This window comes from Hevea brasiliensis, chromosome 9 (assembly GCF_030052815.1).
Source record: "Hevea brasiliensis isolate MT/VB/25A 57/8 chromosome 9, ASM3005281v1, whole genome shotgun sequence".
NCBI lineage: Eukaryota > Viridiplantae > Streptophyta > Magnoliopsida > Malpighiales > Euphorbiaceae > Hevea > Hevea brasiliensis.
This window is the reverse complement of record NC_079501.1, coordinates 22,748,450-22,762,116: the sequence shown is the minus strand read 5'-3', so window position 1 is coordinate 22,762,116 and position 13,667 is coordinate 22,748,450. Positions and strand designations below refer to the sequence as shown.

The following is a 13,667-nucleotide window of genomic DNA, read 5'->3' as shown; positions in this document are numbered from 1 at the left end:
TTTTGATGAATTTTTCATATAACATTCACACACGTGTAAACTTTCAATTAATATATGTATAACCCCACCACACAAATAATTCACTTAGTTCTTGTTCAGTAGTCAACACTCAACACTGGCTCATTGGGACTTTGCTTCTAGTTAATTATTTTCTTAGTTCATGGATGATATTTCATTATAAATTAATGGGTAATTTATAGGCAGTCTCAAGTTATTTCAAAATTTATAAATTAATTTTATTTATTTTTAAAGAGAAATAATTTAATTTTTAATATTTAATTATATTATTAGAATGATTTCTATCTAAATTTATTTCTAATCACAGATTAAATAACTAAAATGTCACTTTTAATTTGAAATAATTGCACCCTTCATGCTTTATTAATAAAATGTTTCATCTATTTAAATAACATATGATTAATTAAATATAAAGTGTTTAAATATCCATTTCAATATATAATTATACATTATAAAGAATATTTTATATTTTGTTATAAATACATTTTTTAAATAGAGGAATTGACCAATGATTTTTATTATACTTTAAGGATTAACTTGTAAATTATTCTAATTGAATATTTGGCCAGGGAATGCACAAATGATATATAATGTTCAATTTAAATACTATAATTATAATAAAAAATGAACGTGATAAAATAAATATAATAAAATAAAACAGTATTCTAATTTTATTTTATAAATTTGTATGATAAAAATATATATAACAATAAAATACAAAGATTTATATAACTTTTACTATTGAAAATAAATAATATATAATTTTTATATTTCTATAAATTTATTATAATAATTATCTTATTTTTTAAAGAAATCAAAAAAAGCTTTTATTTGATTTTATAATAATTAATGTTATATCATTACAATTCTTTGTAAATATTATTTTCATTTATTTTTTTAAATATTTGAACTTTTCATTTGATTTTTATTTATTGATGTCACATTATTAATTTTATCATATGATATCTGAAAAATAATTATTTTTGACAAATGATACATCGTGTGCGTTAATATAATATTTTAAAATATATTATATAAATTTAATTTCTTGTATTTTTTTTGAGTCAAGAGTCATGAGATGCCCTGTAATTTTTTTAAAATAAAATTTAAGTGTTAATTTATTTATTTAATCTTAAAAAAAAATTCAAGATTATTAGAATTATTTGTACATATATTAAAAAAAAAAGCTCATTTTCTTTTAGAAAATTTCCCTGTAATTAATTTCTTGGATAATTCCAGAATCAACCGAAGATTACAACATGTATGATTTCATATGTAACGATGTTCTATCCCTCAGATTGGCGTAAGCCACCAGCTGTTTTTGGGCCCACCACTTTGGTTGGCTAACTTGTCTTTTAGGGCAATAGAATTTGAACGTTAGAACCTAGTCAGCCGATCACTCTGTTTTAAAATTCAACGGTTCTTCTATGGTGAATTGATGCATAAATTGGACCGTTGGAAACCCTCCCTCTACGATAAAGTCTATCCCCATTAAATCCCTCTTCAAATTGTTCAAGTTTCCAATCTCTCTTTCAAACTCATCTCGGTTCTGTACTTTCTGGACAACAGTTGGGTCATAAATTCTGCTTCTCTGACCTTTCCTGTTTCTTTTCGTTTCTGGGTTACCTGTGCCATTAACTTCAATGGAGAACCTGCAAGAAACGCCTAAAAGGGAGCAAATGAAATCCGAAGCCACCATATTTGAGAGCTGCAATACACCACCTCAGGATCAAAAAAGTGATCCTAAATCTTTAAATTCGAGCAGTGATTTGCGCAAAGGTAGCACCCCAGATCGCCTCAAAGTTCCTAAGGCATTTAAATATCCTGAAAGGTACAGACACAGAGCCCTTTCTCTTTAATCTAGCTAATCAATAACAATTAATGTTCACAATTTTGTTTATTTATGGAGATAACAATTGGTTATTCTTTCTGTTCTTCGATTACTTTCAGGTACAGAAGCCCAACTGATCTTATGGTGTCACCAATTACGAAAGGCCTTCTTGCACGAAACAGAAAGGGTGATGGTGCTGGTGGTCTCTTGCCCCCTAGCATGAATCAGCCTAGGGTATATAACTAAACAGCTAACTGGGATATCAGTTTTGATCTCGTTTGGTTCTTGGTGATTATAGTTGCAGTGCAAAGGATTCTTAATTCTTGTCTCATTGTGGCTGCAGGTTCAAGAAATAGCTCAGGATGTGGTCTCTTTCAAGATTGAGATATAACATGTATTGATTCACAAAGCTGAATAATCAGATGGATTCTTGAACTTGATGAATTTGTCTGTGGAATTAGTCCTGTTGTTGCTATTAATTGATCGCAGATTTCTTTTTAATGGGATGCATTCATACAGCGAAATCTTCTTCTTGTCTTAATTTTTTTTAGAGCTATTTTGCCTATCAGAGTAAAAACTAAACATGGATCATGTGTTTCATATTAAGAGTAGGACAAGCTTTAATTAAATTGACAAAATCTAACGCTAGATAATGCTTGAATTCTTCTCACTCCAAACGAACTTGATGCCATTGAACTGAACCGACATCTCCATCAATTTCAAGTTCACAGACTGAACTTACCAAGAAAGAAACCGCATCATCAATAGTTTGAAATCTTGCAAGGTCCGGTGGCAGGGCCTTTCCTGGCCAATTTTCAAGAAAAACTTTCAACTTAGCTTTTAGCACTTCTTCAGAAACAAACGTCTCATCTTGTCCAGGTTCTAAAAGCACATAAGTTTCTGTCCTTTGGTGTACCCTCCTCCTCCTTATTGCAGAAACCTGACCTCAGAAAACAAATTATTTGCCTACAAATAACCAGAACAAAAGATTACCAATAGAGAAGAAGAACCTTTTTGTTACCTTTAATGAATCACCACGCCAGCTTATCAAGCTAGAGTGTTTGAGATTGATAGAAGAAAAATTCTCATCAATGCCGGCTGAACTTGGTTTCAAAAATGGTTGACAAGTTCTCTGTCCATATTTACCTACAAAGAATTGAGAGAGTATTTAAAGGTTTGAGAAATTCTACAATAATCCTGAGATGAGCCAACAATATCATAATTCGAGCAAATTGAACCACTAATACACAAAATTATAGAACTAACCTGTAATTTGCATAATTCAGAATAAACAAGAAAAATCATCATAAAGGAAACAGAGTTGAGCTTACAGTGAAGACTCATAATTTGTAAGTGGAGCTTCTCTAAGGCTCCCTCCATTGAAACAGCAGCACCTGCTGCTCTCAGCATTTTCTCAGTCGTCCCTGTGTTAGAACCAGTCCGAAATAGTTAGCGGAAATATGTCGATATAGACTTTCTGGCTGGAGATAATAATTAAATTGAGCCTCTATTTTCTTATATGCCTTATCCTCACATTTTTCACATATTTGCATAAATACCCTTCTTTTTTGAGATATTTACACAGACTTTTTTTTTTACAGTTCTATCCCCCAAAACATGGATAAATAAATAAATATACCAAATTAAAGTAGACCTAAAACCAACAATCGTCTTTGTATTAAAAGCCAACTCACGTACTCCAATTGGGCAAGAAAAGGTTTATCAATTTAATTATCGTTAAGGCCGTTGAGTCCATTCTTCTAACAAGTAACAGATTGTTAGACATGTTTTCCTTTCCCGCGTGGGCAGTTAATTACCGAGTTAAAATTGGCACCAACGTCAGTTTCTTATTAGTTGCAGGAAACACACCGAGATTTTCTCTTGTCCTTCCACTTCTTGCATGTAAACCCTAGTTATTCTTAATTTCCCTGCCCTAACTACTCCTGTCTTTCTTGTTTACACATTGTCTTGTCTTGTCCCGCATTTTGTTGGAGGCTGATTTTTATATTCTTTCTGTGGATTCAACTCTGTGTTAAATTTTCTTCTCATCAACCTTTGTTCATCTCCTGCTTTTGGGTTTGGAGAAGTTTTTGAATTGAAGGTTTTGGGTTGTCAATCCACATTTTGATAAATTAAAGTAAGTTTCACTTTCGATGCTTAATGTTAATCTACATATGTTTTTTTTTTTGTGTTTTGTTTAAGGGAATGACATACCAAACCTCGTTGATTTCTTAAATTCATAGAAACTAACTTGGGAATGTTTCGAAATTTTCGAAGAATTGTTTGATATGGAGTTGATCGGTGCATGATTAATTAAGCTAGAAACTGAAATTTTAAAATGATGATCAGGGCTTATGGTATATATAGTTTGATATCTTGAAGTCCTTAATTAGGATTTGGCATAAATTTTCCATGTTTTCAATGCCATAGGTAATGCAATTGCTTTGATTACATTAGATGGATTGATTATAGATTTCAGAGGGAATGAGTAATATTGTCAACTTCTGAAAGATTTTTTTTTTTATTGAATACCTACTTTTCATGTAAATATATCAGGACGCATAATGCACCAGCAATTTTATGTATTGTTTGGGGCCTAAAAAAAAAGCACAGGGATTTCGGACATTTTTATCTTTGAAGAATTTTTTATTGTATAATTTTATCCCATTGAATATCTCAGAACTGTGTTCATTTCTTCATTGCAGACCGAAGATTGAATTTCTATATCAAGGTAGCATATATAGAAGGCCTTAAACGAATTGGTGGGATCATTGATCAGATAAATTAACTGGCACCATGGATAGTGAAAATGGATTTGTAACAAAGAAGCACGTAGCAAATTCAGAGGGGACAAATGATGGAATTGTTATTCTTCCTGAACTCAAAATTTCGATGTCTTCTTCATCATCCTCCTCAGAATCTTCAATAGATTCTAGCTATGTTGGAAAGGATGAATCAAATCTCGAGTCGAAAGAAGTATCTGCACCAGAAGTTTCAGGTCATAATCCTAGTTCATCTGCAATGAACCCTCAAAAACTAATTTCGATGCAATCATCTGGAGGCTATGATCCTAATAGGATTCCCTCATCCATTTTTGCTAGTAAGCCTTCAACGCCAATGGAATGGAGTGTTGCTTCAAATGAATCATTGTTTAGTATTCACATGGGAAATAACAGCTTCTCAAAAGATAATGCTTTCATGCTGTACAAATCTGGAGAACTTCCCAACCTTGAAGATACGAACAATCTCCCACCTAGCCAGCTTCCTATCATCGTAGCACAGACCTTCGAAAAGAAGATTGAGGATATGAACGAAGATTCAAAAGTGACAGAAGAAAAACTAGTTGAATCTGCAAAAGTGGAACCTGAATTTCCAGCCAATAGCACTAAGGCAGTTCCAGAGGAAACACAGAAAAATATCAGCCAGGAAAAGGCCACTTCTGCTGATGACCTCAGGAACTCATCCAGCAGCACTCAGTCATTTCAATTCCCAGTGTAAGTTGCATAATTTTCTTGCTTTCGGTGTGGCAATTTTTGCCTGGTATATATGTATTGGGCACCTGAGGCTAATTTATTTTTGTTCTATTTCAGATTGGAAGCAAATGCAGCAGGAAGTGGTTCTGTGAAAGTGGCAATTGGTAAAAGCCCTTCAAAGAAGCAGCCAAAACAGGAGTCACAACCACAAACGCCTGGCACACCACCAAAGCCTAATGGGAGAAGTTGGTTTTCTTGCTTTTCTTGTTGCTCAGTTGGTAGTTGAGAGAACATTAATTCTGGGGATAATTATTTAATCATCTCAATTGATCACTGCACATGTACATGATCCCTCATTTTGTTGAAATGCTTGCCTTTCTTTCTGGGTTCAATCTAAATATGTCTGTGACTCTTTTCTAATTGGAACTCACAACTTAAGTATATGGATGATATCTAGTGGTCTACATACAGTGAAATTGCAGAATCTTATATCTGTCTTTCTTGAATTCTATAAGGGAGCAATTGGCTTTTTAATTTTTGCATTTGAAATGAAGTCAGTGATCGAAAATTATGCACAAAGATCTATCTAATGATCAGAAACTCTCAGTGAAAAAAAAAAAAAAGAATTGAATCTGATATTCTTCATGTCAGATTAGTTGCGCCCGATCTCTTCACATGCCATTCCTTTTGTGTTCTTTTTATGATATAGATAGAGGTGAACATTCAGTTCAAACCGAACCGAATTAAATTATGAAAATTGAATTATATATTTTAGAAATCGAACAAAATTGAAATGGATAAAAAATCAAATCGAACCGAATCACTTTATTTCTGTTCGGTTCAAACCTATTGGTTTTGATTTTTGATTGATTTTTTAATTTAGACTTGATTTTCAATTTATTTGGTCTAATTTTAACTTTGGTTTGAACCTAATAACCATTAATCAAATGAAATTAAATAATATATATATATATATATAATTAAATATAATTCATAAATTCCTCATAAAAATAAATCAATTCAAAAATTAATTTGATTTGATTTGGTTCGATTTGAATATATAAAATTACTATTTGATAAATGGAACTGAAATAACCAAAATTTTTATAATATAAAACCGAACCGAACAATTTAAATTTTAAAATCAAACCGATTGAACCAAATTGATTCGATTCGGTTTGATTTTTCAGTTTGAATCGAAATATGCTCACCCCTAGATATAGAAGAAAACAGCATTATTAATTGCTGGTGTTAATCAACTTATGCAAATAATTTGTTTTGTATATAATCATTTTGTTCATTGCATAAACAACATTTTAGACTTTGTCTTACCAATTAATTAGTCAGGAGATTCATTAATAGATGGAAAATCTGTTGCACTTTCTTTGAACAAAACATTATAATGCATGTTTCTCTTTGCTTTTTTCAGTTGACAAATATAAATAACAGAGGCTAATGTTTCTAACACAATTATGATGTAACAACTGTGATGATGATTATTATGCTAATGATGGGTGTTTTATAATAGCTTATTAACTAATTAACTACAGTTAATTAACAGCAGCAATAAATCAAGTTGGTCCATAAAATAATAAAAAAACCTACAGCATGTTGGGGGTCAAGTTTTGAGAATAATATTGGTGAAGAGGTAATATCATGCTACTTAAGAGCTCCATAAGCAAACATTTTTAATTTTAGATTTCAATAACTTGGAAGATTAGCAAATTCTCTAATCACATGCACCACCAAAATATACAGATCAAATGCCAATAAAATAATTCCCTTCACATTAAATCATTGAGAAGAGTCTTTCTTCAATTCCCATAAAATTAATCCATTAAAAGAAACCAAATTAGACCATTGGTTAAAAGCTTAATCTATCTTCCAGTCATCTTCAAATTAATATATTTTAACTATGAACATCATTCATTCATTCATCATTCTAACGTCATTTCTCGATGCTTTTATAGTAAATTTTCAGCATGGAAGGGATTGTAGAGTAGATCAGTGGAAGATTATTATAAAAAATAAAAGAGCAGAGAAGAGAAATTGTCTCAATTAAATTAAGAAATGTGGATTTCATGTTGGTGTATTTATACAATAAATGGAGGAGCAAAGAACCCTATGCAATTAGCTGATAACATATATATATATATATATATATATATATTTTCCAATATAAAATATTTTTGTCTAATGTAACCTCAAACCCCAAAAAAGATACTTGTTTCCTTGCTTTTATTATAATTTTTTTTAATGGCAGTAGGCCCCCAGGCCAAGTCCTGCACAGGTAGATAACAGTGCTTGCAGGCCTCCCCACAAATTACAATTTCATTGCTGTAAAATTCCATGTTATTTCTATATTATTTCAGTTCAAAATAATAATAATAGTATTTGCTTTTATGAAGATTAAATTTGGTGGTCCTGGTGATGATCTTCTAACAGTTTTGAGTCTAATTACTGATCCCCAAGCACTAGACATTTCCTATAATAAGAAGTTCTCTTATAACTCATGACTATTAAACGTTGATTATTTCTGATAATAAAAATTTTTCTAAAGCTCTTAATTTTAATTTTCCCAGATATTGAGTAAAACTTTATTGTTTTGGTTTGAGAGTTTTTAATGTACTCTTTTTTATTCTTTTATTTGTTATTTAATGTTTTGTACACTTATTAAGAAAGTAATTAAATTACATAAATTATAATAATTTTTTTTTTTAAATTGGCTAAGTTACATTTATCTCATTTAATTATGATAAAAATGAGGTGATAAAATAAATTTTATGAAATTATAGAAATAATTATTGTGTTTATAGAGATAATGATAAAATTGAAAAAAAATATATATTTTTTAAATAACAGATAATTTTAAATAAAGTAATTTCTTAAAAAGGATAAATAAAAGCTGACAGAGAAAGATCAGATGTCTATCCGTTTGGATGGACTCAGCTTTTGATTGAAGCTTGGAATTCCTTATACATCTTTAATTTGGTTTATTCCACTTAAATATCAAAGTTTGAAAATTTTTAAGTTGAACAATCTCTTTTCTCTTTCAAAGTTTTAGAAATATATTTTTTTTAAAATGATATATTTATTAAATTCAATTAAAATTTTGGTTAATCATATAATTCAAATAAGACTTGTAAAGAATATGATAGATTTATAGGATAGCAATATTTTATAAAATTTCTAATTTATTGAATAATTTATCTTTAATTTAATTGGGAGATAAATTTAACATATATCCATTACAGTGTTTTGTAATGTCAAATTAATTTTAACACAGTACATGAAAATTAATATTTAATTATTATTTTAAATAATAATAAAAATAAAATCATTTGTGATATTCTTAAATTTTAATTACTCAAATTTAAAATCCTCGATCACAATTTCATATTTTTATTTATAATTTTCCTTTATTTAAAACCCACTAGATCACCACCCCAACCACCACGAACCCCTTTTTTGTTGACGGGGCTGATGCATTTATTGACCACCGGTGGACCCAACTTCCCAGCCACTATGTCCACCACTGGACCCCACCTCGCTTCTGTAAAACGACAATGTCCAAAATCTTTATATCATACTTAGTTTTAATAAAATAAAAAGGTGAGAAAAAAAAAAAAGAAAGGAACTGAAGTCTGAAGAAGGAAATGAAGGAAGGAAAATAAAAAGGAAAAGAAGGAAAAAACGCGTTTTCTCAAAAGAGCACACTGTTTAATCCTTTCTGTAAACAGGCCCCAAATTAGGGTTAGGGTTTTCAGGGAGAAAAAATATCCCTGTCTTTACTCTCCGACTAGTGAAAGAGTAGGGCTTAGGGTTTTGGAGACCCTTTTGGGGGTTCTAAAATGGGTTCCATTTGTTTTTCTTCTTCAGTTATCAAATGGTTCTCTTTTAACAAATTGAAGTTGTTATTTGTCTTTTGGGTCCTCGCTTCATCGCTAAATGGAGTAGTTTTGGGTCATTCGGACAAATCGGTGCTGTTGGAGTTCAGGAACTCGGTGTCTGACCCATCAGGGCTGCTTTCTAGCTGGAATCTAATCAACTCCAGCCACTGCTTTTGGCCTGGCGTATCCTGCGACAAGGACTTGCGTGTCTTGTCCCTCAACATCACGGGCCACCGAAATATCAGAGGTAAGAACAGTGAAAATGGAAGTCGTTTCTTTTGCTCTGGTTCTGTTCAGTATCCACTTTATGGTTTTGGAATTAGGCGAGACTGTCGGAGTGGTTATGGTACTTTGGAGGGCAAATTGATACCTGCGATTGCCAAGTTAGCTGAACTTAGGGTTTTATCATTGCCCTTTAATGGTTTTCGTGGGGAGATACCTGGTGAAATATGGAGCATGCAGAAGTTAGAGGTTCTTGATCTGGAGGGCAATATGGTAACTGGGTCATTGCCAATTTCCTTTGCAGCATTACGAAATTTGCGAGTTTTAAATTTAGGATTCAACAATATAGGAGGAGAAATACCGAGCTCACTTTCTCATTGTACAAATTTAGAGATCCTAAATTTAGCTGGTAACAGCATTAATGGTACAATCCCTGCGTTTGTTGGTAGGTTTAGGGGCGTGTATTTGTCTTTGAATCAACTTGGTGGAGCGGTGCCTGGAGAAATTGGAGACAATTGTAAGACACTTGAAAACTTGGATTTGTCTGGAAATTTCTTTGTTGGAGGGATTCCTGGTAGTCTAGGGAAATGTGGTAATATGAGGACATTATTATTGTATTCAAATTTGTTCGAAGAAGTGATTCCTTCTGAACTTGGTATGCTCAGAAATCTTGAAGTGTTGGATGTATCAAGAAATAGTCTTAGTGGGTCAATACCTCGTGAGCTTGGAAATTGCTCTGGATTGTCTGTGCTTGTGCTTTCAAATATTTTTGATCCATATGAGAATGTTAACAGTTCGAGAAGGGACCACTTGTTGGATCAATTGAGTTCTGCAAATGAAGATTTTAACTTTTTTCACGGGGAAATTCCTTTGGAAATTTTGACTCTTCCAAACCTGAGGATGTTGTGGGCGCCAGGTGCAACTCTAGCGGGCAGCTTGCCAAGTAACTGGGGTGCTTGTGAGAAATTGGAGATGGTCAATTTGGCCTCTAACTTTTTCAGTGGGGAAATTCCCCATGAGTTAACTCGCTGCAATAAGTTGTGGCATCTGGAATTGAGTTACAATAGGCTCAAGGGAAAGCTTTTTGAGGAGCTCCCAGTTCCTTGTATGACTGTGTTCGATGTTAGTGGAAATTCCCTGTCTGGTTCAATCCCCAGTTTCTACAATGGCAGTTGCCAATCAGTTCCTTCAATTTATGGATATCCTTCTGGCATGTATGATCCATCATCTGCTTATCTATCCTTTTTTGCAAATAAAGCCAAGTCTGGAAGTCCTGTACAGTCATTTGAGGGAGATGGTGAAATTGTAATCCTTCATAACTTTGGGGGCAACAACTTTACTGGTAGTCTTCAGTCTATGTCAATTGCACCTGCAAGATTAGGAAAGCAAACCACTTATGCATTTTTAGCCGGAGAAAACAAGCTGACTGGGCCATTCCCAGGGATTTTGTTTGATAAGTGCAATGAATTGGACAAATTAATTCTTAATGTTAGCAACAACAGAATGGCTGGTCAGATTCCAGCTGATATTGGTACAATATGCAGATCTCTCAAACTTCTGGATGTGTCTAACAATCAGATTGTTGGTTTCATTCCTCTAAGTGTTGGTGAAATGGTGTCTTTAGTTTCTCTTAACTTGAGTTGGAACCTTTTGCAAGGTCAGATTCCCACCAGACTCAGCCAAATAAAGGGCCTGAAGTATCTTTCCTTGGCCGGTAATAAAATGAATGGTTCTATCCCTTATAGCTTGGGCGAGTTGTGGTCTTTAGAGGTGCTGGATCTTTCTTCAAACATGCTATCTGGAGAGATTCCAAACAATCTTGTGAACTTGAGAAACCTTACTGCTCTTCTGCTCAATGACAATAAACTTTCTGGGCAGATTCCATCTGGTTTGGCAAATGTGACTATGCTCTCAGCATTCAATGTGTCCTTCAACAACTTATCTGGGCCCCTGCCATTGAGTAACAATCTGATGAAATGTAGTAGTGTTCTTGGAAACCCCTATCTAAGCCCTTGCCATGTTTTCTCCCTAACAGTTCCAACTCCAGATCCAGGAACTGCTACTGTGGCGCAAGGCTACATTGTTTCCCCACCAAGTCAGAGCCAAAAGAGTGGGAACAATGGTTTCAATTCAATTGAGATAGCATTGATAGCATCTGCATCAGCAATTGTTTCAGTTCTCCTAGCTTTGATTGTCTTATTCTTCTACACCAGAAAGTGGAGACCGAAGTCTAAAATTATGGGATCCACCATAAAGGAAGTAACAATCTTTACAAACATTGGGGTCCCCTTGACATTTGAGAATGTCGTGCGGAACACTGGGAGCTTCAATGCAAGCAACTGCATTGGCAATGGTGGATTTGGGGCTACTTACAAGGCAGAGATATCTCCTGGAGTTCTAGTGGCAATCAAACGGCTTGCTGTAGGACGATTCCAGGGTGTTCAGCAGTTTCATGCTGAAATTAAAACCCTCGGGAGGCTCCACCATCCAAATCTTGTCACATTGATTGGTTATCATGCCAGTGAAACAGAAATGTTCCTCATATATAATTATTTACCTGGCGGTAATTTGGAAAAGTTTATCCAGGAAAGGTCTACAAGGGCTGTGGATTGGAGGATACTTCACAAGATTGCTTTGGACATAGCTTGTGCACTTGCCTACCTGCATGATCAGTGTGTACCGCGTGTACTTCATCGGGATGTCAAGCCCAGCAATATCCTTCTAGATGATGATTTCAATGCCTATTTATCTGACTTCGGTTTGGCTAGGCTTTTGGGAACTTCTGAAACCCATGCTACTACAGGTGTGGCTGGAACATTTGGTTATGTTGCCCCAGAATACGCAATGACTTGCCGTGTTTCAGATAAGGCTGATGTTTACAGTTATGGGGTTGTGCTTCTAGAGTTACTATCTGACAAGAAAGCTTTAGACCCATCATTTTCATCATACGGGAATGGTTTCAACATTGTTGCATGGGCATGCATGCTTCTAAAGCAGGGCCGGGCAAAGGAGTTCTTTGCTTCTGGGCTATGGGATGCAGGTCCCCATGACGATCTGGTTGAAGTCTTACACCTGGCAGTTGTGTGTACCGTTGATTCGCTCTCTACCAGGCCCACAATGAAGCAAGTTGTGAGGCGGTTGAAACAACTTCAACCGCCCTCATGCTAGTTGCCTTATGAGGTTTGTATTTGATTAACATGGTAATTTTATAGAAGGTAAAAGCCCCATTGTAATTTATGCTCTCTCGGTCCTCATTGGGGCTGCCCTTAGGTAGAGTCCAACTGTAGTTAATCCCACTTGCAAATTGTAAAATAGATGTGCCCCCAATTTTCGATGCTGTTTCCCTGAATAGGGAGCTCAGTGATGAATCTGCAGAAGAATGCAGATATCAATTATCCATGCTGTATACTGTGCATCTCAGTTCCATTTGTTTAATAAAGCCATAGAATAGAGATTTTCTGGGAAACTTGTTTGTCAGCTGATTAAATCTTCCCATAGTTGATATCTGAACTGTAAAAGTGCTAAAGTAATTGCAGGTTGGTCAGATGGCAAGTCCAATATGAAAGAGCCTGCAGGTCAAACTTGAAGATACACTTCTGGATTCACAATTTTGGTTTTGATTTCATTGTTTAATGGTTTAATTTTGATTTGATTTAATTTTCAATTTTTGAAAGGAAAAAAAAAATTAATGTCATTGCTGTAATGGAAGTCGAATTTAGATTATAACTTGAATTTTAAAATAATTATTTATATATAATACATCTTATAGTTATTTTTAATTATATAACCTTTAATTAAAAGATATATGATTAAGAATTAAATAGAATAATATATTATATAATATATTAATATGTTTATAATTAAAAAGTATAAAGTGATTTAATGTATTTATAATTAAAATTATTAAGAAAAATAAAAAAATAAAATATTATATAATTATAATATGTGTAATTAAGTTAAGATTCAAGACTCCCAGAAAATGTACACTACCCTGTTAATTTCCATACCTCCTTTCATTTCTAAAACCTTATTTGGAGATAAAGGTTATAAGTAGAAGTTTTAGTTTAAAATTGAAGAAGTCAAATCGAATAAATCTAACCTTTGAAAGTATAAATCCAATTTGAAAGCGATTTTAATAAAAATTAAATTAAATTAGATTGATTAGATTTAATAATTTGATTTTTAAGAATCAACCTTATAGTAGAAGCATTTCCACTTTTCTCTTCATTTTAC

General features: G+C 33.2%; 4 protein-coding genes across 4 annotated transcripts; 3 read left to right on the top strand and 1 right to left on the bottom strand.

The window, feature by feature from the left end:
- The first annotated feature begins 1,430 nt into the window (after positions 1-1,430).
- Positions 1,431-2,373, top strand: LOC110641128 (uncharacterized). The gene is made up of 3 exons (XM_021792731.2): positions 1,431-1,849; positions 1,969-2,083; positions 2,193-2,373. The coding sequence occupies exons 1-3, from the start codon at positions 1,662-1,664 to the stop codon at positions 2,238-2,240; spliced, it is 351 nt and encodes a 116-aa protein (XP_021648423.2). The 5' UTR covers positions 1,431-1,661; the 3' UTR covers positions 2,241-2,373.
- Positions 2,364-3,336, bottom strand: LOC110641127 (protein CHLORORESPIRATORY REDUCTION 7, chloroplastic). The gene is made up of 3 exons (XM_021792729.2): positions 3,181-3,336; positions 2,871-2,995; positions 2,364-2,789 (listed from the first exon to the last, which is right to left on the bottom strand). Exons 1-3 carry the CDS (start codon positions 3,257-3,259, stop codon positions 2,517-2,519), a joined length of 477 nt encoding a protein of 158 aa, XP_021648421.2. The 5' UTR covers positions 3,260-3,336; the 3' UTR covers positions 2,364-2,516.
- Positions 3,337-3,435: 99 nt separating this feature from the next.
- LOC110641126 (uncharacterized) lies at positions 3,436-5,714 on the top strand. The gene is made up of 3 exons (XM_058153429.1): positions 3,436-3,986; positions 4,555-5,343; positions 5,440-5,714. The coding sequence occupies exons 2-3, from the start codon at positions 4,646-4,648 to the stop codon at positions 5,606-5,608; spliced, it is 867 nt and encodes a 288-aa protein (XP_058009412.1). The 5' UTR covers positions 3,436-3,986; positions 4,555-4,645; the 3' UTR covers positions 5,609-5,714.
- A 3,199-nt stretch (positions 5,715-8,913) lies between these two features.
- Positions 8,914-12,900, top strand: LOC110641137 (LRR receptor-like serine/threonine-protein kinase RPK2). The gene has a single exon (XM_058153423.1). The coding sequence runs from the start codon at positions 9,174-9,176 to the stop codon at positions 12,600-12,602; it is 3,429 nt and encodes a 1,142-aa protein (XP_058009406.1). The 5' UTR covers positions 8,914-9,173; the 3' UTR covers positions 12,603-12,900.
- The last annotated feature ends 767 nt before the right edge of the window (positions 12,901-13,667 follow it).

Bases quoted from the DNA above. Each gene is read 5' to 3' on its own strand.
- LOC110641128 (XM_021792731.2), top strand. From the start codon at position 1,662: ATGGAGAACCTGCAAGAAACGCCTAAAAGGGAGCAAATGAAATCCGAA. The intron at 1,850-1,968 runs GTACAGACACAG...GATTACTTTCAG, and splicing joins GCATTTAAATATCCTGAAAG to GTACAGAAGCCCAACTGATC. The intron at 2,084-2,192 runs GTATATAACTAA...TTGTGGCTGCAG, and splicing joins CTAGCATGAATCAGCCTAGG to GTTCAAGAAATAGCTCAGGA.
- LOC110641127 (XM_021792729.2), bottom strand. From the start codon at position 3,259: ATGCTGAGAGCAGCAGGTGCTGCTGTTTCAATGGAGGGAGCCTTAGAG. The intron at 2,996-3,180 runs GTAAGCTCAACT...AATTCTTTGTAG, and splicing joins ACAAATTATGAGTCTTCACT to GTAAATATGGACAGAGAACT. The intron at 2,790-2,870 runs GTAACAAAAAGG...TTCTGAGGTCAG, and splicing joins GGCGTGGTGATTCATTAAAG to GTTTCTGCAATAAGGAGGAG.
- LOC110641126 (XM_058153429.1), top strand. From the start codon at position 4,646: ATGGATAGTGAAAATGGATTTGTAACAAAGAAGCACGTAGCAAATTCA. The intron at 5,344-5,439 runs GTAAGTTGCATA...GTTCTATTTCAG, and splicing joins CAGTCATTTCAATTCCCAGT to ATTGGAAGCAAATGCAGCAG.
- LOC110641137 (XM_058153423.1), top strand. From the start codon at position 9,174: ATGGGTTCCATTTGTTTTTCTTCTTCAGTTATCAAATGGTTCTCTTTT.